The following is a 21,462-nucleotide window of genomic DNA, read 5'->3' on the forward strand; positions in this document are numbered from 1 at the left end:
TGGATTTAAAAGTAATGAAGAATTAGCCTGAGGCTGGAATGAAGCCACATATTGACTAAGTAAAGCTTGGATGTTTATTAGTTCTTCTTGACTCCAGCTGCTATAGCTGCTATTGCAGCTGTGGTGACACTTTCATTTGAATGAGGGTAGCAGTAATCTCTGCCTGTTCAGTTTCTGAGAACCTTGGCAGGCACCATTTCACCCGTAGGTCCCATGCATTCCTGAGAGAGATAGTGTAGCATGACTTTATTTTACTTTTGTTGTAGCTGCCAGTAGGTCAGCAGTCATGTTTGTTTGGTACTCTACCCTTGCTCACAGCACAAGTCACTCAGTAACTCACTACAGGTGCGTGAAGGTTGTATTGCTTCCCTTACTATGGGCAGGCTTAGTTGGTGGTCTTATTTTGCATAAAGTAACTGGCACGCACAAGAAAGACTCTATCCTCTCTAGCGGCTGCCTCACTAAATGCACCACCCCTGTTTGGAGCATATCTGTTCATGCTCCTTAAAACTTGTCAGGGCTAAAAGGAGGGTGTGAGTCATGCTTTGCTCCCTCCGGCAGCCTTCTGACCTAGAAATGGGCCATCAATCCAGAAGCTCCTGTAATGTCATGGGAGCCTGTGGGTATTGTCTCTTTCTTCTGGTGGGGAAGCTGCAGATTGCCACTTGTTTTAGCCCTGCGTCACCAGAGCTTCAAAGTGGCTGAAGAATTGTGCTTCATTCCAGCTGTATGCAGCAAATAACCTTCACTGCCTCTAGTAGCGACTGCCAGCCATTGCTGCACCTTCAATCTTGAGCTAGTGGCCAGCTGCCAAGAGTAACTGCTGGCACTCACCTGGGCTGCCTTTGTGCTCTAGCAGGTTGAGAATGGGAGAAGGTACAGCCTGTCATGGCAGCAGAGAGGGGGGCAGTCCTACAAGAGAGCCCAATCCCTGCCACTGTCCAAAGAGGTAAAGGCAGGTTGTGTCTTTTTCCAGTGTCTTGTGGGTTGAGTGGATGTGGTTTGGGAGGATCACAGTTGGTCCTCCTGGTTCAAGGAGCCCAACAGCTGCCCCTCAATCCCAATCCTGGGAAACCACTGTCATAGAGCGAAAGAAACCTGTAGCAGCTGTTTCTCCACGCATATACTACTACAGCAGAGCTACGTTAAATCAAAAAGTTGCATCACTCTCATCTAGTGGCCCCCAACCTTTTTGAGCCTGTGGACACCCTTGGAGCTTTGAAAGCCGCGTGGTGTCCACAGCCGCAAGAAGGTTGCCATAAAATAGTTGTGGTGAGTGGTGGAGCAAGATACAAAATAGTTGCCAAGTTTACCTTGGTTCACAGTGACGATCCTGCGCTGTGGTGGTAGCTGCTGTCAGAGCAACATCTGTAAACATCTGCATAGCCCATCAAATTCAGAAGCCTGCTGGGCAAAAGGCCCACCTGCCCCCACCCAACAAGATTCTCAAGGTATAAACTTTCGAGTCATAGCTGACAAAGGAAGCTATGACTCTCAGAAGCAAATGCTCTGAAGATCTTGGTCTCTCAGGTATTACTAGAGGCCGGTCTAGCTATTCTAAAGGTGAATAATGCTCCTGGTCATAGCTAATTCTAAGGCTGTAATTATTAATTCAAACTTTAAAAACAAAAGTCTAAAACTCTGTATGCATGTGTGCTTATAAATTAAGCCCTAGGCACCTTGGTAAAATGTACTGTGGTTTAAAACTTGCTGAACTCTTACAAGAAACTTGAAAACATATACTGGATTTTGATTTATCCGGCAAGAGAAAATACACTGACTGGGAAATGTGTAAACGTTGAGTTCTTGGTGTTTGAAGCACAGGGGCAGAACAAAGGCAAAGAGCTGGTATAGCCAAAGGATAGAAATGCAGAGTTACAGCATTTTTGAGACAAAGGAATTAGATTGGCTTTGTGCTCTCTCAGTGGTGGTGATTTTGTCTACAAAAGGGGGGGAAAACTTCTGCTTAGAGTGCTAACTGTTCAGCAAGTTATTGTGGCGATGCTGTCAGATGTTTAAACCTGTTTTATTGCTGTATTTCAAGGTGTTTTGATTTTGTATCCTTTAGAAAGCAGAGGTGTACAGCATATTATGGCTTCTGTTTGTAAGAGTTTAACTGAACTGTTTTTTGTGTCCTGTCATAGTATCAGTCCTGGAACGCTTTGCTGTTGAGTTAGCCCAACTCTGTTAAGTTTTTAGATCAGGGCAATATATTTAGACATTTATACCCACACCATCACATCACAACTTTATATCATATCAAATTCTTTACTGTACTACTTGTGGTCTTCCCATATTTACAAAGCTGCAACACAAAAGCATGTATTTTAGAATGCAGGAGTTCCTAAATTCCCCTTAGCAAAATTATATCTTGTATGAGTACTTGCATATTAAAGTAAGCATCTTAGGGTAGCTGGAAGGAAGACCTCCAAGACAAATTTTGAAATGTTTGCCTCGCCTATAAATGCGTAGGAAATTGAAAGTTCTAGCGAACATGATGAGTCCTAATGAAATGCATTACAGCAAGAAAACCTGGTGTGGAAATTCAATTCCTTACCACAAGAGGATGCTAAAGTCCTTTATAGTTTTGTCTCTACAGTTCTCAAGGTCCGGGCTCAGTTGAAACAAATTATTTGATGTGTCTGAATGCTTGTTTATAAGTATTGTGTTCTTCATTTTGACAGAGTTGCTGGAAACTGTAAAGCTAATACATAAACCAGTATCCTTGCAACCACGAGGGCTGATCAATAAAGGAAACTGGTGTTACATCAACGCTGTATCCTTGCATTGGGGGAGAAAAGCCCCCTGCTCTCTCAGTTTATTAAATGTTGCTGTGTGATTGTCATCATTGAGCACCATAGATCCCTTTTTTAGATTCTGTCAACATGAACATTGCTGTTACAAAACGTGAACAGGTACAATATAGGCTGTGGTTGGACCCAATTGGTTTAATTTTAAATATTAATTGGATTAATCTTGCATTTTAACTGTTTTGCCCAAAGACTAATTTTGTGTAGTGTGTGTGTGTGTGTGTAAAATGCATCTGGCTATCTTTATTAACTGGCTCCTTAATGCAGTTCTGTAGACACTGCAAGCTTTGGTCGCTTGCCCTCCTATGTATCACCTAATGAAGTCCATTCCAATGTATTCGAAATCCCAGCGGCCGTGTACATCAACACCAATGATAGACAGCTTGTAAGTAAACCGCCAGTAAGGTATAATATTTGAATTGTGACATAAGAACATGGTGAATGGGTTTCTGCAGATTTCTCATTCAGTGTGCAGACGCGCAGGCCCACATCCCAAGCTGCTCTTGATGTTCACTCAACCCTTTGGTCATAGCTTTTTTGGAACAACTTGAGATACCTGTGTACTGAGATTGGGGTGACAGAAAGGTCTGTTCTGTGGGTATAGTTCCTACTTATGGGATATAGGATCCAATCAATATAAGCCCAGTCTAGAAGAAAAAAGGCTGCCTATTATTATTTATATTAATGCTGTTGGATCTATATCCTTAAAAGTAACACTGAGTGTTGAAAACGGGTAGTCAAACTGCGGCCCTCCAGATGTCCATGGACTACAATTCCCAGGAGTCCCCTGCCAGCATTTGCTGGCAGGGGGCTCCTGGGAATTGTAGTCCATGGACATCTGGAGGGCCGCAGTTTGACTACCCCTGGTTTAAAAACTTAGTTGAGCCAGCTTCTGACTTTAATGGGTATACTTAATTATGCTTGGATAGAATTGCAACAATATATGGGATATGATTTTGAATTAAATCAGCTCAGCCATTTGTGCTGTATTTTGGCTGCTGCAGTACATCTCACAAACCAGCCCCAGCTGTCTCTCTCTCCACCCCCTACAATGTGGTTTGAGATTTTACCGATGTAGGTAACATGCAAAACAAATGCAGAGGCTCATGGGAATTGTAGTCCATGAACATCTGGAGGACCACGGGTTGACTACCCCTGTATTAGAGCACACAAAGTCTGCCTGTTTACCACCTTATATGTACACATCAAGTAAAGTCCTGGAAGCTTAAAACCACTACTCTTCTCTCCAGCAAAGATAATACTGCAAATATATATTCTTTTTGATCTCTTGAGGATTATGACCTGTAAAGCTATTTTGACACTTAGGAGGGAGATTGTAATGAAAAAGGGAGAGCAGTAAGGTAGCTGTCGTGTCTGAAAATGAGACATGTTGAGGTCTGTGCCTTGAAAGCCAGTGTGGTGTAGTGAAAAGAGAGGCAGACTCTAATCTGGAGAGCTGGGTTTCTTTCCCTTCTCCTCCACATGCAGCCAGCGGGGCGACCTTGGGCCAGCCTCAGTTCTCAGAGCTCTCTCAGCCCCACTTAGCTCATAGGGCGTCTGCTGTGGGCAGAAGAAGGGAAAGGTGTTTGTAAGCCACTTTGGGTAGTGAAAAGGAGTATGAAAAACATCTTGTATGAACCTTTCCCATTTCAGATACACTCATGTTTGTGGTCAGGTACTGCTGTGACGGATTACTTCGGGAACTCACTGCTGTCTTTGTAGCTGACACTCATTTTCTCTTGCTCCATTTCAGCGTCCGCTTAATGAACGAGTTTACAAATATGCCGGTTCCTCCGAAGGCCAAACAAGGTAGGTGTAGAAAGTATCAACCACTGTTTGCATATTGGAACCGGGCAGCTGAATGAAGCCTTTGTATCCAACAGCCAGAGCAGGACAAATTGACTTGCTCCAGGATCCTTGTGTTATATAATGTATAAAAAGTCTTTTTTTTTTGTATGAAAGGGATGGGGAACATCGTTGTGGCATCTTTTTTAGGAGTTCACCTGAAGTCAGATCTGGTTTGAAGAGAGCAAACTAGTTGTGGTACCGTTTCATCTTTCTTTCAGTCCATCTGAAGTTTCTTGTGGCAATTTTCGCTATTGGTGAGGGCGAAGGAGACTTTTCTGTACTTAGCCATTGTTTTCAACTTATCACTACAGTTCTGAGGTGTAGGCTTTCTAACAGATGTTGGCAGTCTTGTACTGAATCCTGGCAAGGGCAGGATATAAGGAAGTGATTGATGATGATGAAATTGACCTTTAAATTTATTCCCCTTGATAAAACTGTCCTTCTTTCTTTGCCTCGCAGCTTTAGGTGATAAAATTGCAAGGGATATCAGGCCTGGAGCTGCCTTCGAACCCACGTACATTTATAGGTTGCTGACAGTTATCAAGTCGAGTCTGTCAGAAAAGGTGCGTCTTTGATCTTTTAAGATGATTCCCCACCCTGCCCTCTGTATTGAAGTGGAACTGACTACCATCTTGCTGCTTTTGAGGGATTTTTAAAAGTTATCGTTGGTTACTACCAGTAACTCCAGCTATTGCAAGTGTACTGGGGAACAAATGTTAAAAGCAGTTTGTAGTAGGCTTCAGCATAATGGAATAGTAAAAGTCATGTTGCTCTGAGTAGGCTAGCTTCAAATACAGGATGTTGCTTTTTACTACATGAAAAATGTGATTCACTCACGTTTGGTGGGACCACCTGTGTTCAGGTTTTTAGGGAGGAGAAATGCTGGGAAGCTTTAAATCTAAAATCTCAAAGTCGGGGTGCATGCATGTGCCTTGGCCCAAGCTTTTGAGGGTGAGCTAGTCTGTAAACCTTGCATTGTTAAAGAACGGGTGGCTGTTCTGAACACCTCAACTTTTATTCAGGGGAGACAAGAAGATGCAGAAGAGTATCTGGGATTTATTCTGAATGGTCTACATGAGGAAATGTTGATTCTGAAGAAACTGCTGTCTCCACAGAATGAAAGTAAGGATTTTAAAATAGGCAAATATTTTGTCTTATCTGTCCTATTCACTACCAACCATGATGACCTTGGCTAGTCTGATCTTTTCAGATGCTGGAAGCTAAGCAGGGTCAACCCTGGTTAGTATTTGGTTGAGAGACCACCAAGGAAGCCTTGGATCACTACGCAGGGGTGGGCATGCTGATAGGGGCTCATGGGAAATGTAGTCCACGGACATCTGGAGAGCCAGAGTTTGCCCCCCCCTTCCTTAAAGGTTGCCATATGTTGGCTGTGACTTGACGGCTGTCATTATTACATCCTATAATGAACTGAGTGACTTGTCAATCACAGAAGCAGCAAAACCAGACCAGTTGGGGGGTTCTGCATATTTTGAGTCTAGCCCACAGAAAAATCTGGGGTTGTAAACTAACCCCAAACATGCTCCTCTCTCTGACTAATGAGGACTAGTTAGGTCCAGAAGTTAGAGGATTGAGGCAACTGGGTGTCATTTAAGAGATTAAGAAATGGAGTCCTTAAGGGTTTAAGATTCCTGGTGGGGGAATCTGAAGAGGGGATTTCCAGATAATTCCTCCTCTTACTTTGCTTGGATTCTTGATGTAGCATATTCATACACTGCTGATTCCTCATGTTGTACATGGTTATTCATAACCATGCTAGCAGTTACATCCAAGTACTTAAATTGTAGTTACTCATTTGATTTAAAGGCAAGCTGGAATACTGTGTCACTGTTCACATGTAACAAGCCAGAGGGACTCTTGGGCTTTTGTGCTTCCCCCTCACTTCACATGCAGCAATCAATGTTTTGATGGTTTACCACTTTGGCCAAGATAACAAACTGTGGTTTATTGTTTGTCCTGCAAACCAGATTTAGCCCAGTTTAATTCCTTGGCTGGAGGTTGGGTATAAAGCATAGCTTACCAGCTCATGTATAATGGCAAACTGTTTTGTTGCTAGATGAAAACATTCCTTAAATCTTAACCGTAGTGAAGGCATAAAACCAGATTTTTAATGGAAGAGTAGAGCTAGAAATAGAGCAACAACTCCGAAGCTGTTGCCTGAAGAGGTAGAAGATTAGGCAGGAGAAGATATTTCACAGTCATCTTCATTTAATGTGGTGATCTTTTTTTCTTTTTTTTTTTGGGTGGGGGCTACTGCCCCTTCTTAATCAAAATTGTCCCCCATATGTGCATCTCTCATTTGTGGTGATCGTGATGATTATGTGCGCAGATGGGGAAAAAGTGTCCTTTTTTTCTTTCCAAGAACTTCTGGTTTCTAATGGCCCAGAAACAACGCCTGTCAACGAAGAGGAGGAACAGGAGGAGCAAGGGGAAGGCAGTGAGGACGAATGGGAGCAAGTTGGACCACGCAACAAATCCTCAGTTACTCGGCAGGCAGATTTTGTCCAGACACCAATCACTGATATATTTGGTGGTCACATAAGGTACTTTTCAATTCCATATTAGTCAAGTATTCTAGCCAGATTTCTAGGTATAACCTTTCCTCTTAAGTATATTTAGGGGATTGGAATTTGAGAGGACCTATTAAACAAAAGAGACTGAATTTGCAGTGGGAGCTACCTTCTGTGGCAATAGGCTTTTGGTAGTGGATTCCGCATTTTAAGGATATATCTTTAGCAATGGGCACAATGTTTTTGGGATAAGGTGGCGTCCCATATAACGATGGGGTCTTTTATATCTCCCTTCCCTCTCATGCTATCCATTCTTTAACCAGATAGGAAGTGAAGGTCAGCGTGAGGCCACAGAGGGACATGCACAAGCCTCCCACCCTGCATAAAGATACAGCATGCTAAAAGTCCACATCCACAGGTTGATGGAGGATCAGTGCCATGTCCTGCTCTGTGGGAATGTCTCTATGATCAGACAAGCATTGTGCCCCACTATTTCCCATAGTCTCTTCAGGTCATCCGTTGGTTGCTTGGCCCTGAGAAAACCACCAAATATTTTCTCATCGCAGTGGGACTCAGTCCAGTGACTCCTTTCCACTCAAATGAGGATTCTTCCTCTGATGGGGATTCCCCTTCCACTAAGTGGAGAGTCTTCCCTCTAGCCTCACACATGCTAATGGATGCACTCCACACCTGCTTGCAGCGGGATACTGTTTTGTGTTTTGGTGGGTAAAGCCCTGCAAGATGTATCATGTCACCCAAATTCTAGCACACATCCCAAAAAGGAAGAGGAAATTTGCTATAGAGATACGTTTCCAAAACTGTTTAAGCTGCGTTTGGCTTTCTAGCTATAACTTGGCTGCTTCTATTAATAGCATTTAAACAAAGAACACGTCTTCCAAGTCTCTTTTGCCCCTGGGGAGGAATGTGGTATTGGAGGCCTGACCCTTTCTCCCAACACTAAGATGGGGGAAAGATGCTGCCAATGACAAATTCATGAAGCCCCAATTCAAAACAACTTACCACTTTGTTCCTCATGAAAGTACATCCAAGGAGGTGTGATTAGGAGTAAAAATAACAGCTGGTATCTACTTGACGAAATTATTTCCCCTGCTCTTCAAATGTGACCATGTTTAACAAGTGATAGAACTTGGTGCAAATTCTACACACTTTTAAGGCTTACTTTGTTGGATCTGGAAATAATTAATGGTGGAACATGGTGTACTCTGTCATCCAAAGGATGTAAGATGACACTGAGGGATTCCTGTTTAAACCCAAAAATAAAAAGAACCGCCAAGCTCCTACCCCAGATCTGTTGTCTGCTGCCTGACCCACCCATCCTAGTCACTGTATAAAGTAGGTCACCACAGAAACAGTATCTGATGGTGGTATGTCGGACAGCTGGAATGCTTCCTTTTGCAGGGCTTGAGGGGTGGAGATAGGAATGGTCTCAGGCTAGGATTCCTCCTCTCAAACACCACCCTCAAAAATAGCTGCATTTTCCATTTAATTTTCTTCTTCTCTGAAAAGATGGTGAATTAGCACCTTTTTCCACATAAAGATTCCAACCTCTCCAGTTTTCTTCATTAGCAAATCTATTTTTTATGCACAGCTTTTGAATAACATTTCGTTTTGTTACAATCTGTTTAACATTCAGAGCAAGATATTTGGAATTTCTTTCCATACCTAAAACGTATGTGTAGCCAATGCCTTGTGTCTTTATATGTGAGCATTATGCATGTGCTATCTTATCACCTCAAGCTTTTGACACCAACATGGGCAGTTGAACCATCAGGGGGTAATCTTATAGTGGCAAATACGCTTGCTTGGGTGTTTCTGTCCATGTTTTTCTTCTGGATGCATGCAGGGCATACAAATGGCAACACTGCCCTAGTCCAGTCTTGTAAATAGTTCCTTTCTTTGTGGTTCCTTATGACAGAATGAGAATTTCCTTCAGGTGGTCACTTAGAGAATTTTTTCAAAAAACAAAAAGTTTAAGTGCCAACCGGCTTCTTAAAGTAGGCGATTAAAAAAACAAAAAACAAAGCTATTAATGTGGATTTCATTTGCACAGCTGCCTCTAGTTGGTGGACAACTTGGTTTTTAGGGGGAGAAGTTTTTTCCCCCTGATTTTCCTGGTATATTTTTGCTTTTGATCTCGCAGTGTTGCAACACTGTGTCGCATGCCAATAACTACGCCGACGCAAACTTTGTTCTGTTGCTTCAGACCACATGGAATCTATCCTCTTTTTATTTTTGTTACTGACGCCAACTTTACAAAGAAATTAATGAGTGATTGCTACCTTTTTGGAATCTTTGGTGAACAGTTTTCTTCCTGATGATGTGAGATGTAAAAGACCGCCACATTGTGGCAATCATGAAATGGAAGTGGCAACAGTTACAAATCTACTTTGAGAGTTACTTTTCTTCTAAATGAAGTTTGTGTCCTGTGGCATCTTTTAAGACCAACAAGATGGCATTGGGCTTGAACTGAGATCCACTACTTCAGACCTACACAGCTGCCCACCTGAATCTAGTTTTCTCCCGTTCAAGTGCAGTAAAGTATAGCTCTTTGGTAGAAGTAAGTGACCTGTCATGGAAGAGAATGTGTCTCAGATGCAGCACTTGCATGAGGGGTGGGGCAAGCTTTCTCAAGTGTCTGCGCTGTCATTATGGGGGCTTCATGTCTTCCAGGCATGAAGATGTCACTGTGTAGCTGGATATCTTAATATCTTCAGAGGGGTCCTCAGATTCAAAAAGGGTTTATTGCGAAAGATAGAGAGAGAGGTTGGCAGATCCGGAGTCTTCTCTCCAGGGTTGTCTTTCAAACGCTCCTTTCACAAATGAAAACTTTTTCTTTCCCATTTCCTTAGATCTGTGGTTTACCAACAGAGTTCAAAGGAGTCTGCAACTCTGCAGCCGTTTTTCACCCTGCAGTTGGATATACAGTCTGAGAAGATACGCACGGTCCAGGATGCGCTGGAAAGTTTGGTGGCTAGAGAGTCTGTCCAGGGTTACACCACCAAAACCAAGCAGGAGGTATGTGTTTTCCTGGCTAGCTCACAATTTGCAGACAAATGCGGCACTTAAGGTGCATGAGAGTGTAGTGTGGCTGCCAGTGGCTACGAATATTGATTATTGTTTCCCCTGAGTGCCCACAACTCTTCAAAGTTTCAGGATGCTGACTTTCCCAGCCTTGCTGCTGAGGTGCCTGAGGTTCCAGTGATTGGACCCAGGACTTTCTACATTCAGCACTGGTCTCCAGCTCCGAGGTTTGGCCTGTCCAAGCACCCTGTCCATAACACATGAGCTAAATTTGTTGTCTTGCCATGTATTGCGAGAAGACACTCACTTGGTTGGAAGACCGTCTGTGATGCCACATTCGGCGTTTAGAAGTCTGAAAAATTAAAAGCTTGTGTCTCAGTTGGGAGTACCGTTCTGTAGGCTGGTGGCCAGGTGAACCTTAGCTCTGTTCTCTCCTGTTTTGCAGTGTTTTTTAAAAATGTCAATATGTCAAAATAAGGAGGGGAAAGTAGTTCGGTAGCTCCCACTACTCAAATTACTAGCCCTAATAATCCAGCTGGCTGCATGTGGAGGAGCATGCATGAATTCCAGGTGTCCGAAGTGCCCAGGTACCCAAAGTCTTTCATTTACACAAATTTCTTTGTAAGCGGGAACATTGATGTGACCTGCATATAAAAGGGGGAATGGAATAAATAGAGATATACTTTCACATAGGTAGGGAAAGGAGGGCAGTAAAGAATCCCAGTCAGCCGGCTAGAAGCCTGCAGCTTCATTCTCAATGTTGGTTTGCATGGCTGCCTTTTCTCTGTGACAGATGGTTTTTCCAATGCAACAGATATTCATTCATCTATTTAGGAAAGTTTTATGCTTTCCCTCTACTGCCTGAAGTGGCTTACAAAACAGAACACAATAAAAATATAAAACATTAAGAGTTGATAACTAAAAGCCAGCCTTAAAAAACACCCCATAAAAACTGATAATTGAGCAGCTTAAAATGAGTTCCAGTTTTCACATGTAAAAACTCACTATGAAAATGCTGGTAAGATCAGTCCCTTGCATAAGGTGTCCCCTGCATGGATCCAATGCCCTGCCTCTCATGGTCATGTTGGAAAATAATTCATATTTTGTAATACGAAGCATATGCATGAAGCTGCCGTATACCAAATCAGACCCTAAGTCCCTCGAGGGAAGTACAGTCTACTAAGACTGGCGGTGTCTTGCCGGGGTCTTTCCCATCACCTGCTGCTTGGTTATTTTAACTGATGATGCCAGGGATTGAACTTGGGATCTTCTACGAACAGTTCAATGCATGTACTCTTAGCCTGGAGCCACAGCCATACAACAGTATGTTAGAATATTAGGCATTAAAATATTATTGCCCCTAATGGCATTTTCCACTGGTGGTGCCTGACTATAATGAGATGGGTTTGAGCGTGCCTTAATGCCCAGCGCTCAAGAAACCTTTGCAAACAGAGTGGTGCACCGCAACGTGGAACAGAGTTGGCCTTACCACACTGCTCTGGGTGTTCAGGAAAAAAAACACACATACACCCTGGAGAAGAGGGTGGGAAGTGTGCTGCCCTGAAAAACCGTGTAGGCAAACATGGTGTGTCTGGGTTTTATGTCTGACACGCTGTGTGGGAGTAGAAATACATGAAACATCCCTTTTGGTTGTCTGAGAGTCTTTTCTATGGGAGGAAAATTCAAAGTGCAAACCTCTAGGCTCACCACATGGGTTTTGTTTGGCTAGCTGCTCGCTTTTGGTTTTCTGGTCCCTCTATGCTTCTAGTCTCCTCCTTGACAAGCTCAGTGTTCAATTATGGGTTCGAGAAGGAATGGGTGTTCACTCGAAGCGCTAGTCTGGTCTAGTTCATATTTTAGTGTCTAGTCTGGTCAGGGAATAAAAACATCTTAAATTGATTTTTTTTTAAAGTATCCCCTAAAAGGATTGTGGAAATATCCCTCTTCTACTACGTTTTGCAGCATATGGATTGCTTATAAATTTCCTAGATAATATAAGCAGTGTCCTTGGTAAAATACAAAATGTAGCCCAAGATATGACCGGTGTTCCGGCTTTGTACCGGTTGTAACTCTTAGGAGCCCGGCAGAAACCAGATATACAGTGCCTTTTAAAAACTACCAATGGTGACAGTGAGATTTTGTCAAAACTAGAATGATTGCCAGTTATGGTTGTTGTGCGTACCCTGTACTTTTCTTAATTACATTCTAAGTTTGCATAATCAGATGTCACTCTGTTTCCTGCATTCTGTGGTCCTTGGATCCTGCTGCTTCCGGGTTTTTCTTCACAACCTGAGAGAGCTGCTTGCCTAGGAAGGATCCACTGCATGGATCTAGTCTGCAACAGCTTAGGCTCGATTCCAAAAAGTTTTAGTCTTCACAGTGCCGCAAGATTTCTGTTTGATCATTGCTGCACCAAATCCACACGACTACCTTGAGTGTTTTAACAGATTGCATAACTGGTCCTGTATCTAGTCATCTTGTTTCAGAGAAGGCGGAGTTTTCCTTTCTCATTACCCATTTGTGAATTCCCTGCATTCTGCAGGGCGTTGGACTAGTTGACCGTGGAGGGCCCTTCCAATTCTATGATTCTAAGTGGGGTACTGAAGCGAAGAGGATCTCTCCCTCCTGCAGCCCCAGCCCTATTGAGAGAAGGGGGTGATTTTATCCATTCTCTCCTCATTCCAGCCGCCCTCCCAACCTGTGTGGCTGTTCGCCATCGTGTAGGTCCTGTTACCCTTATGTATAAAAATATATATTCAGTCCTCCATTAAGAAGTGCCCCCTCCCCCAAGCAAACGTGTCACTGAATCAACACTGCACTTCAGTGGACTCTGGTAGCCGCACAGTAACTGGCAACTCTATCCAAGATTCCAGATTCACGGTCCACAAGAAACGCTCAGGTTTGGTACAAGCTGTTCAGCTAGTTCAAGTTTAACATTCCATCTCTCTTCTGTTAGATGAAGTGCTAACCTTCCTGGTCTGCAGAGTCTCAAAATGGAAGGAGCATATCTGCGCATAAGTTCTGTTTCAGCATTGACCTTGTACTCAGCCCTTGCTTTTAACTGGTGTCTAAGAATCATGGAGACTCAGTTGACCGTGGGTTTTTTTTTAAACCACTAGGTGGAGATCAGTCGAAGAGTGACGCTCGAGGAGCTCCCTCCGGTCCTTGTCCTGCATCTCAAGCGGTTTGTCTATGAGAAGACTGGGGGGTGCCAGAAGCTCATTAAAAACATTGAATATCCTGTTGACCTGGAAATAAGTAAAGGTGAATGTTTTGAGCTGTGTTTGAGGAGAGTATTGACATTATTTCCTGGGATGCTGTTTGAAAAAAGCAACAAAGCTTGAGTCCAGGGGCACCTTTAAGACCAATCAAATTTAATCACAGTATACACTTTGCATGCATGTATACAAAAGCTTATACCTTGAATTAACCCAGTCTTTGTTTAAGAGGGAGTTTGCTAAGCACGTACACCAACACAGATAGGAAGCGTCACAATCTGGGTTGGATGCCAAATATCTGCAGCTAAGCAGTTTCTCAATCTCTGAATTTTATTTCTTCCAAAAGACGTATTGCCATTCAGTAGTTGTATAACCCTCTTAGATTAGTTCTGGGGTATGTGACTTAATTCTTCACTGTCACAACAAAAATGTCTTACCATTTGAATGAAACAGAGGAAGCTTCGCCGTGCACTGTAAACCCCCCCACACACACACACACACCGGTCCGTTTGTTTAGAACGGCATCTCCTGGTGAACCAGAATGCTCGTGACCTGAAAATCTGTTGCTTCATCAAAACAAAGTTTTTGGACTCCTTGCACTAGTCACTTGTAGGTTCCTAAAGGAAATATCTGCCCCATGTCCTGACCTTATTACCTGGCACTGTTCTTGTATGTGCCAATCACCAAGTTTGAGGCAGGGATCAAAAGTAGTGTTGGAGAAATCAAGAGAGAACTTGTCTCTTTCCAGTAATTATCCTTTAAATTTGGGGCATTTCAGTGGAGTAGATTGGCTTAGCTGTTCACCGATTGCTGTCTTTCCTTGGTTAATTAACTCTCAGGCGAGTCACACGATAACAATTAAAGAGGATAGTTCACTGAAATGCTGTATTTGTTTTTCAGAGCTGCTGTCTCCAGGAGTCAAAAGCAAGATTTTCAAAGTCCAAAGAACCTACCGGCTCTTTGCAGGTATGTTTCTCCCCCTTGTAGAAGAAACGAGTTTTGACTCAAGGACTGTTGTTGAAATGCTGGCGTTCACCTCAGATCAAGCACATCCTTGTAAAGTTAAGCACTTCCCTGTTGGGTAAACGGTAAGCAGCGGAATTGTGATTTGGAGAATTTGAGCCCAACAGGGATGTTTACATCCTGTGACCAGAGTGTATTGCGTAGGTTGAGGAAGGAATTCCAGATTGCTGCCAGATCAGTCGGATCTGCTCACAGCTGACTGCAAAAGGTGTGGTTCACCTGATGTAATTTAGTACTTCGTATCAGGTACCAGGAGGGCCGTGGGGCAGTGAAAAAAGCAGCTTGGGTAGTACTGCAAGAGGGGAGGGGGGTGTCTGGAAGAGGCTGCAACCTTCAACAGCTGGAAATTCAGACACCAGGGTGTTTTTTTTTTAATTGCCAAGGAGTGATTGGCAATGAAATGTTCGGTCTTAAAATGCAGAGCAGTCCTTCCTGTGATTAATTGTCCATGTTTCTCTGGCGATGCCTTCCCTTTGCCTCTAGTGCCCAGATGTTTATACCTATGTACCCAGAAACTAGAAATGGAAGCCTGTCCCCCCCTTCTTGCCATTATGCTCTCAGACTGTAGGAAGCAAAGCCCAGTTTGTGTTAATTAAAATGTGATCATAGATTGGCCGGTCAAGAGCCTTCCCCACTTTTTGACAACTCTCAGGTGCCAGGAAAGGTGCTGTAGGATCACAGGCTGGTTCAAAGCTCCCTCCAGAGAAAAGGTCTCCTTTGGTCTCTTTTCTTCCCGCCTCCGGCCTGGTCCGGTTTTGCCTTCTCTGGTCTCCATCAGTTTGCCCCACTATGCAGTAGGAGCATTTGCTCTCCTCCACCAAAGAAATGGCAGCTCTGTTTTTTCCTCTTGTGACTTAACTGTAATGCACTCGTAGTTCAAGGGACCCCACGCTGCTGTCTGGGTATTAAAGGCAGATTCTGAATCTGGACGCAGACTCGTTAAAACGCTTTGAAATCTGGCGCCTGCCCAGACTTGAGCCAAGAATTCCCCCAGTAACTTGTTGAGCTGCTTTTGCTTCCACGCGATTGCATCACTCGTTTGTTTACTTTGGCTCCCCAACAGTTGTGTACCATCATGGAAACAGCGCGACTGGTGGACATTACACTACAGACGTCTTCCAAATTGGTCTAAACGGCTGGTTACGCATCGACGACCAGGCAGTCAAAGTGATTACTCAGTACCAGGTGGTGAAGCCGTCTGCCGAACGCACCGCCTACCTCCTGTACTACCGCCGAGTTGACCTGCTTTGAAATCTCCCATTTCTGCTGTGTTTGCGAGATTACCTGCTTTCTAGAACGCCAACTCTCTCTCTCTAACTCTAACTCTCTTATTCCTCTTCTCATTGCTCTTCTGAGTGAATCCCTTCTCTCCCCCCTTCCCCCCTCCCCCCCAAAAATATGGGATAGAGTGAAAGGGAAAAAATCTACCTTGGGGCTGTGTTGGCTTATCGACTTTGCCGATTGAAGCCTTGAGTTTCATGAGTCTTCGGTCTCACAAGTCACACACAGAGAGGTTTTCTTTTGTTTTGTTTTGTTTTTTGCGTGAATGCTGAATCCGAAGAGATTAAAAACGGGGGACTTGCAGCGTCATTCCCACTTTCTAATTGCGTAGTAGAGAAGCAGCCCTGCACCAGCAACAGAACTTGTAGATTTCTGTGAAAAAAAAAAAAAAAGTTTTATCTTTACTTAAATAAAAAAAACTAAAAAAAAATTCCTCTCAACACCCCCCCTCCCCGCCCCCACTAGTTTTTGATAAATGGTAAAATATGAGCCAATGTATATCAAGAAGAATGGTCCTTTTAAAAAAAAAAAATTAAAAAGAAGAAATATCTTGCAAAAAAAAGGTATGGCAGAGTTGCTGGTTCCTGATAGGAAGAAATACACATTTTAATAATTGTGGGATGCGATGAGAAACGGCGTACACATTGCAGATCAAAATACTCGGAGTTAAGATGTTAGTCTATATAGATGGGTGATTGTAACTTTATTGCTATTAAGAGATTTCAAAACTGCATTTATGCTTCTGTGTACATGGGATTTTAAAACACACACAAAAAGGGCAAGATAATGAAGGTTGATATTTCTTTCGGGTCTGCTTTGTTTAATTTTGCTGTCCTCTCTCCTATAATGTTGAGTTCCTAAGTGTACACAGTCTAGTGATATCTAGGAGTATAAAGTTGTCGCCCATCAATAAAAAAAAAAAAGTCACAACGTTGGTTTAAAGCTGTGAGAGTGTTCTTTGGTGGGTGGGTGGGTGGGTGGGGTGGGGGTGGGGCTGACCTTTTATCAGAATAATAGGTAGAGCTGCCAAGTCCCCGTGGGGCAAGACTTCGGAGCAGCCCCTGGGCATGCCCTTGCAGAGGGGACTCGAATGCAAGCTGAACACCCTGTTTGCTGGAACACCTAAAAATATAAAATTGCCCAAAACGTTAAAATTTGGTGGTTTGTCCTTTCTCCAGGAGAAGAACAAGAAATTTGGCGGGCAAAACTGACACTTATGCCACATGTTATCAAATGTAGACCTGCATACTGTAAGAATCTGAAATACATCTTGTACAGCTTAGCATATTAAATCTACTGTTTATGGAAATTGAAAAATATAAGTACCACGGCAGGATTCAGTGGCATGTTTGCTGGCACACCGATGTACCGAAGTGTGTTACTTCTTGCCAGTTGAGAAAAAAAAGAGCTGAAAAACGGAACCGTATTGTAATGAAGAAAAACAATACGGTTTTGACTTCAAAATAGATCTGCTTCTACACAATAATGGTGAGAAACTTCCTTTTTCTACAAGTAGTAATTAAGTAGAAATTAAGTAGAAATAAATCTGGATATTCGGTTGAACTCTTCATCATTATACATGGACTGCAGTCTTAGAATTATTATGATGGACTTTTATTCACGAAATATGCTTCAACATAAGGTCTACCAAGGTGACTAACAGAACATTCACATTTTAAAGCTATTAAAATCAACCTCTCCCAAATCACGAGCCTTGTTTGGGAGCGGCGGGAGACAAATTGAAATACAATGATAATAATAAATTAGAACGATTAAATGTAGTTTTAAAAATAGGTTACAGGACATAAAAACAACAATTAATGCTAAACAAAAAAATCTAGATCAAATGGATAGCACTGTTGGTCTGACTGTAGCAGTAGGTAAGAGCCAAAGTCCAGGAGTACCAGCAAGACTCAAAAAATCAGTGGTAAGGAGGTTCACGAGGGGGTCCAGAACTCCAGAAGCACTTCCCACTCTTACCCTCTGAGTGCCAAGAATACAGAGCATCCCTACCGGAGACATTGTGTCCCATCTATACCTTGTGGCTAATAGCCGCTGATGGACCTCTGCTCTGTTTCTCCAATCCCCTCCGGAAGTTGACTACGCTTCCGGCCACCACCGGTCCTGTGGCAATCCCCCTACACCGCAACCCTCCCATGGGCTCAGTTTTCACAGATATCACACCAAAACGTGAAGCACCCCTTACAATCCCAGCTGAATCATGTGGAAACTGGCATCAGTTTTGTTTCACTTTCTCTGTTGCTAGATCAGTTTCTCTTCCACACTCAAGGTGGACGGTGGACCATTCTTCCAGCAGCCTTCTGTCTAAGGACTCACAGATCCACACCCACAAGATTACTGCTAGACCTCTTGATTAAAACTGTGTAGAAAAGTTGCTTTTCTAAAGGGGGCACCAGGTGGATTTCATGGTACAGGTCAGTACCTCCCACAGTATAGGGCAGGGGTAGTCAAACTGCGGCCCTCCAGATGTCTGTGGACTACAATTCCCAGGAGCCCCTGCCAGCATTTGCTGGCAGGGGCTCCTGGGAATTGTAGTCCACGGACATCTGGAGGGCCGCAGTTTGACTACCCCTGGTATAGGGTGTCCCATAAACACTGCATTAAGGTTCGGGAGGCAGAAATCTGAAGCGTTCATGGACCTTTCCTTCACTCTGTGGATCAAGGAGTTCCAATGTTGAGGTTTTCATAGTAGAATCAGAGCTGGGGTCATCTAGTCCAACCCCCTGCACAATGCAGGAACTCACAACTACCTGCCCACCCACTCACAATCTGCCCAAGATAATTCCTCCGCCATCTTCCGGATGACTCTTGATCAGTTTCCTACTTTCAGCTTAGAAAGTCAGTTCACCCTGGCCTTGGCGTGGGAAGCAGTTCTCTGAAGGAAGGCATTGCATTCTTTTAAACTACTTGGATTCCTTATTTATCTTCAACCCCAAATGGAAGTGTTGCAGAGAATATCTGCTTGGCACGCACGTGATTCCAGCGTAAAGCCCTTATATTCCAGTGGAAATGACTTCATAGACATGCTCCAAGATCTGATGGGTCATCCCGCGTTCTGTGTGCCAACTGAGCGCAAGGAGCTGATGTTCGAGCAGGCCATTGGGCTGTGCATCAACCCATTCATGGCTAATGGGCAGGTTTCTTCACCATGTTCCTTACTAACAGGGGGGGATTCTGTTGTTATGCTCCGTTACTGCCAGCCAGTGCCTTGGGAGGGGCCAGGGGGCTGTTCCTAGCCCTGATGGGGAGAAATGGTGGAAACCCCATGCAACCGTCAGAGAACCGGCACCTTTAAAAAATAACACCTTTCTCATCCTTCCCAAATTATCCTCCTGCCTTCATTTTGCCTGCGTCTTGGAGGGTTTCTTTAATACAGGGGAGACATTGAAGCAAGCTGATTTTTTTTTATGACGTGCCAGGTTTTCTTGATGTGCTAGACTGCAAAAGAGGAAAGGAGGGTATGTTTTGAAATGGTACGTCCTTCCTGAAATTAAAACCTATCAACAAGATCTCTACTTATTGATGCTTGGTAACTAATTGGAGGTGGTTTTGAGCGGCCTTTCGTTCCCAAGATGTTACGAGAGTAAATTCAGCTCCAGGGTGTCAGTGCAAATCTTCATAAGAGAACCTCCCCCCCCCCCACTCCCCGGATTTAATGTGCGTTTTAATCCTAATCACACAAACAAGTGCCGAAATCCTTTCGCGGGCAAAGGAGATAATTGGTTCATCATTTTTAAAAAATTGTTTTCACCAGGGCTCTTGCAACAGGCCAGCGGATTGCCAAGTGCCTGGCTGCAAATCCTTTCAGCAATTGAGCGACCCCTGTGGAGAAATGCAAAACATCATTATCAGTTAACCACAGTTGCTGCAATCCCTGTGACTGAACAAAATGTGCTGTCTTCGGAGAATGTTGCTGTTGCCCATTATCAGCGCATCACTGGACAGAGTTGGGAAGGAGCTGCGGCTCAGTGGAAAATCCACTGAGAAGGTCCCTGGTTCAATCCCTGGCGTCTCCAGTTAAAAAGGACCAGGTGGGTAGGGGATGCAAAGACCTTCACCTAGGGAGGCTGTCGGTCAGAGGAGACAAGACTGCCCTTGGTGGAGCAAGGGTCTGGTTCCGTAGAATCTGCTTCATGTGTTCATGAGTATGACTGTGTGCAAATATTCTGGAATTCGGCTAGGAGGAAAAAGGGGACTGAATCCTCCTAGCTTTTAAATTCAGGGTCTCAATATACCAGTGGACATCTAATAATTCCTTTTGGGTGGCAACCAGACTCAATGGCCATAATGGGGGGGGGGGAGTCCATTAATTCCTCTGAAAAATGTGGAAAGACAGCGGCTCATATTCAGCCTGGATTTATTTATATTTATAAATTTGTAGACTGCCCCTGCTCGGCGATTGGGGGTGGATACCTGGTGTTAGCTGTCACCCTACCATGTACCCACCAAGAACTCGTTTCTCCAGTTCCTCCAACAGGGAATCCACTTTAGGCCATGCAACATGTAAAGAACAAAATCAATCCCTGCCTATAACTGAAAGGGGATTCAGCAAATTCATGGAGGACAGGTTTATAGCAAATAAAACCTCCACGGACAGAGGCACTGTATCTCTGGATGTAAAAATGGGAGAGGCAATCCAGCCCTATATGCCCTGTTAGGGCTTTCTTGAGGCAGCTGGCTAGATGCCACCAGAAAGAGCATGCTGGGCTTAAATGGGCCTTTGATCTTTAGCCGAGTTGGTTGTCCATTTGCTTAGAATTCATATCCCACTTATTTTCGCCATGGGGACGCAGAGCAGCTTATAGCTTCATTCTCCCCTTTTCCGTTTCATCTTTGCAACAACAACCCTTCGAGGTAGGCTCACCTGAGAGAGTCTGTCTCTCCAGGCCACCCAGCAAGCTTCCATGATCTGTGTAGAGATTCGAACCCCCGTCTCCCTGGTCTTTGTCTGCTATACCATGCTGGGTCTCAATGTTTTTATGTTGCTTACAGTAGGGCTCAATTAAAACTAGAACAATGGTGTGTGTTTTCTATTTGTTTTCTTTCAGTGGTCTAGATTCTAGGCGTTTTCTTCTTCATTCATCAGGAAGCGGCTTTGTTGAAGAGAGACTCATCCGGGGGCTGGAAAAGGGACACGAAGCCCACCCACCCCTCAGGCGCCAAGCTTGTTATGAAAACAACTAAATTAAATTTGTTTTGAATTGTGAGCAAGAGCTGAGAACTTGGAAATCCCCAAACTAGTCTCCTTCCAGGTCTCAAGCAGAGCTAAAACAGATCCAGGAGGGTGTCCTCTTAAGATGCTTTAAAAATAGGGCCACCATATTTTTTAAAAGAAAAGAAAAAACTAAGTCAAACAAGTGATCCTTGTGAGTAATCTCATTTTTTTTAAAACTCCATTTCAGATGTGATTGCTGCTAACTAGGAATATTCCTAGCCTTCCAAATCCCCCCAGGACATTTTAATCAGTTTGTTTTAAGAGCCCACCAGAGGACAAACACTACCACCATCCCAAAAAAGGCAAAAAAGACCCTTCCTCTAAAAAAAGAGAACAATTTTAAAGGGCAGTCACCGCTTTGTGGATTACCAGTTTTACTCAAAACCGCTGGGCCACAAAAAGAAATTCTTTGACCCTGCCTGGGTGATTTCACTCACTGAAATGTTCTGTTGTTTTCAATCTTAACAAAGTTCGAA

At 43.6% G+C, this 21,462-nt stretch overlaps 1 protein-coding gene across 1 annotated transcript in view; it reads left to right on the forward strand.

Annotated features, from left to right (window-relative positions):
* USP10 (ubiquitin specific peptidase 10) overlaps positions 1-16,680 on the forward strand; it is a 32,898-nt gene extending 16,218 nt beyond the window's left edge. The window contains exons 5-14 of the mRNA XM_077310969.1: positions 2,685-2,776; positions 3,086-3,195; positions 4,564-4,619; positions 5,118-5,221; positions 5,681-5,780; positions 7,039-7,219; positions 10,057-10,222; positions 13,348-13,492; positions 14,347-14,412; positions 15,533-16,680. Coding sequence (XP_077167084.1) covers positions 2,685-2,776; positions 3,086-3,195; positions 4,564-4,619; positions 5,118-5,221; positions 5,681-5,780; positions 7,039-7,219; positions 10,057-10,222; positions 13,348-13,492; positions 14,347-14,412; positions 15,533-15,720 — 1,208 coding nt within the window. The 3' untranslated portion in view covers positions 15,721-16,680. The remainder of the gene's footprint in view (positions 1-2,684; positions 2,777-3,085; positions 3,196-4,563; positions 4,620-5,117; positions 5,222-5,680; positions 5,781-7,038; positions 7,220-10,056; positions 10,223-13,347; positions 13,493-14,346; positions 14,413-15,532) is intronic.
* The last annotated feature ends 4,782 nt before the right edge of the window (positions 16,681-21,462 follow it).

This window comes from Paroedura picta, chromosome 14 (genome assembly GCF_049243985.1).
Source record: "Paroedura picta isolate Pp20150507F chromosome 14, Ppicta_v3.0, whole genome shotgun sequence".
Lineage (NCBI taxonomy): Eukaryota > Metazoa > Chordata > Lepidosauria > Squamata > Gekkonidae > Paroedura > Paroedura picta.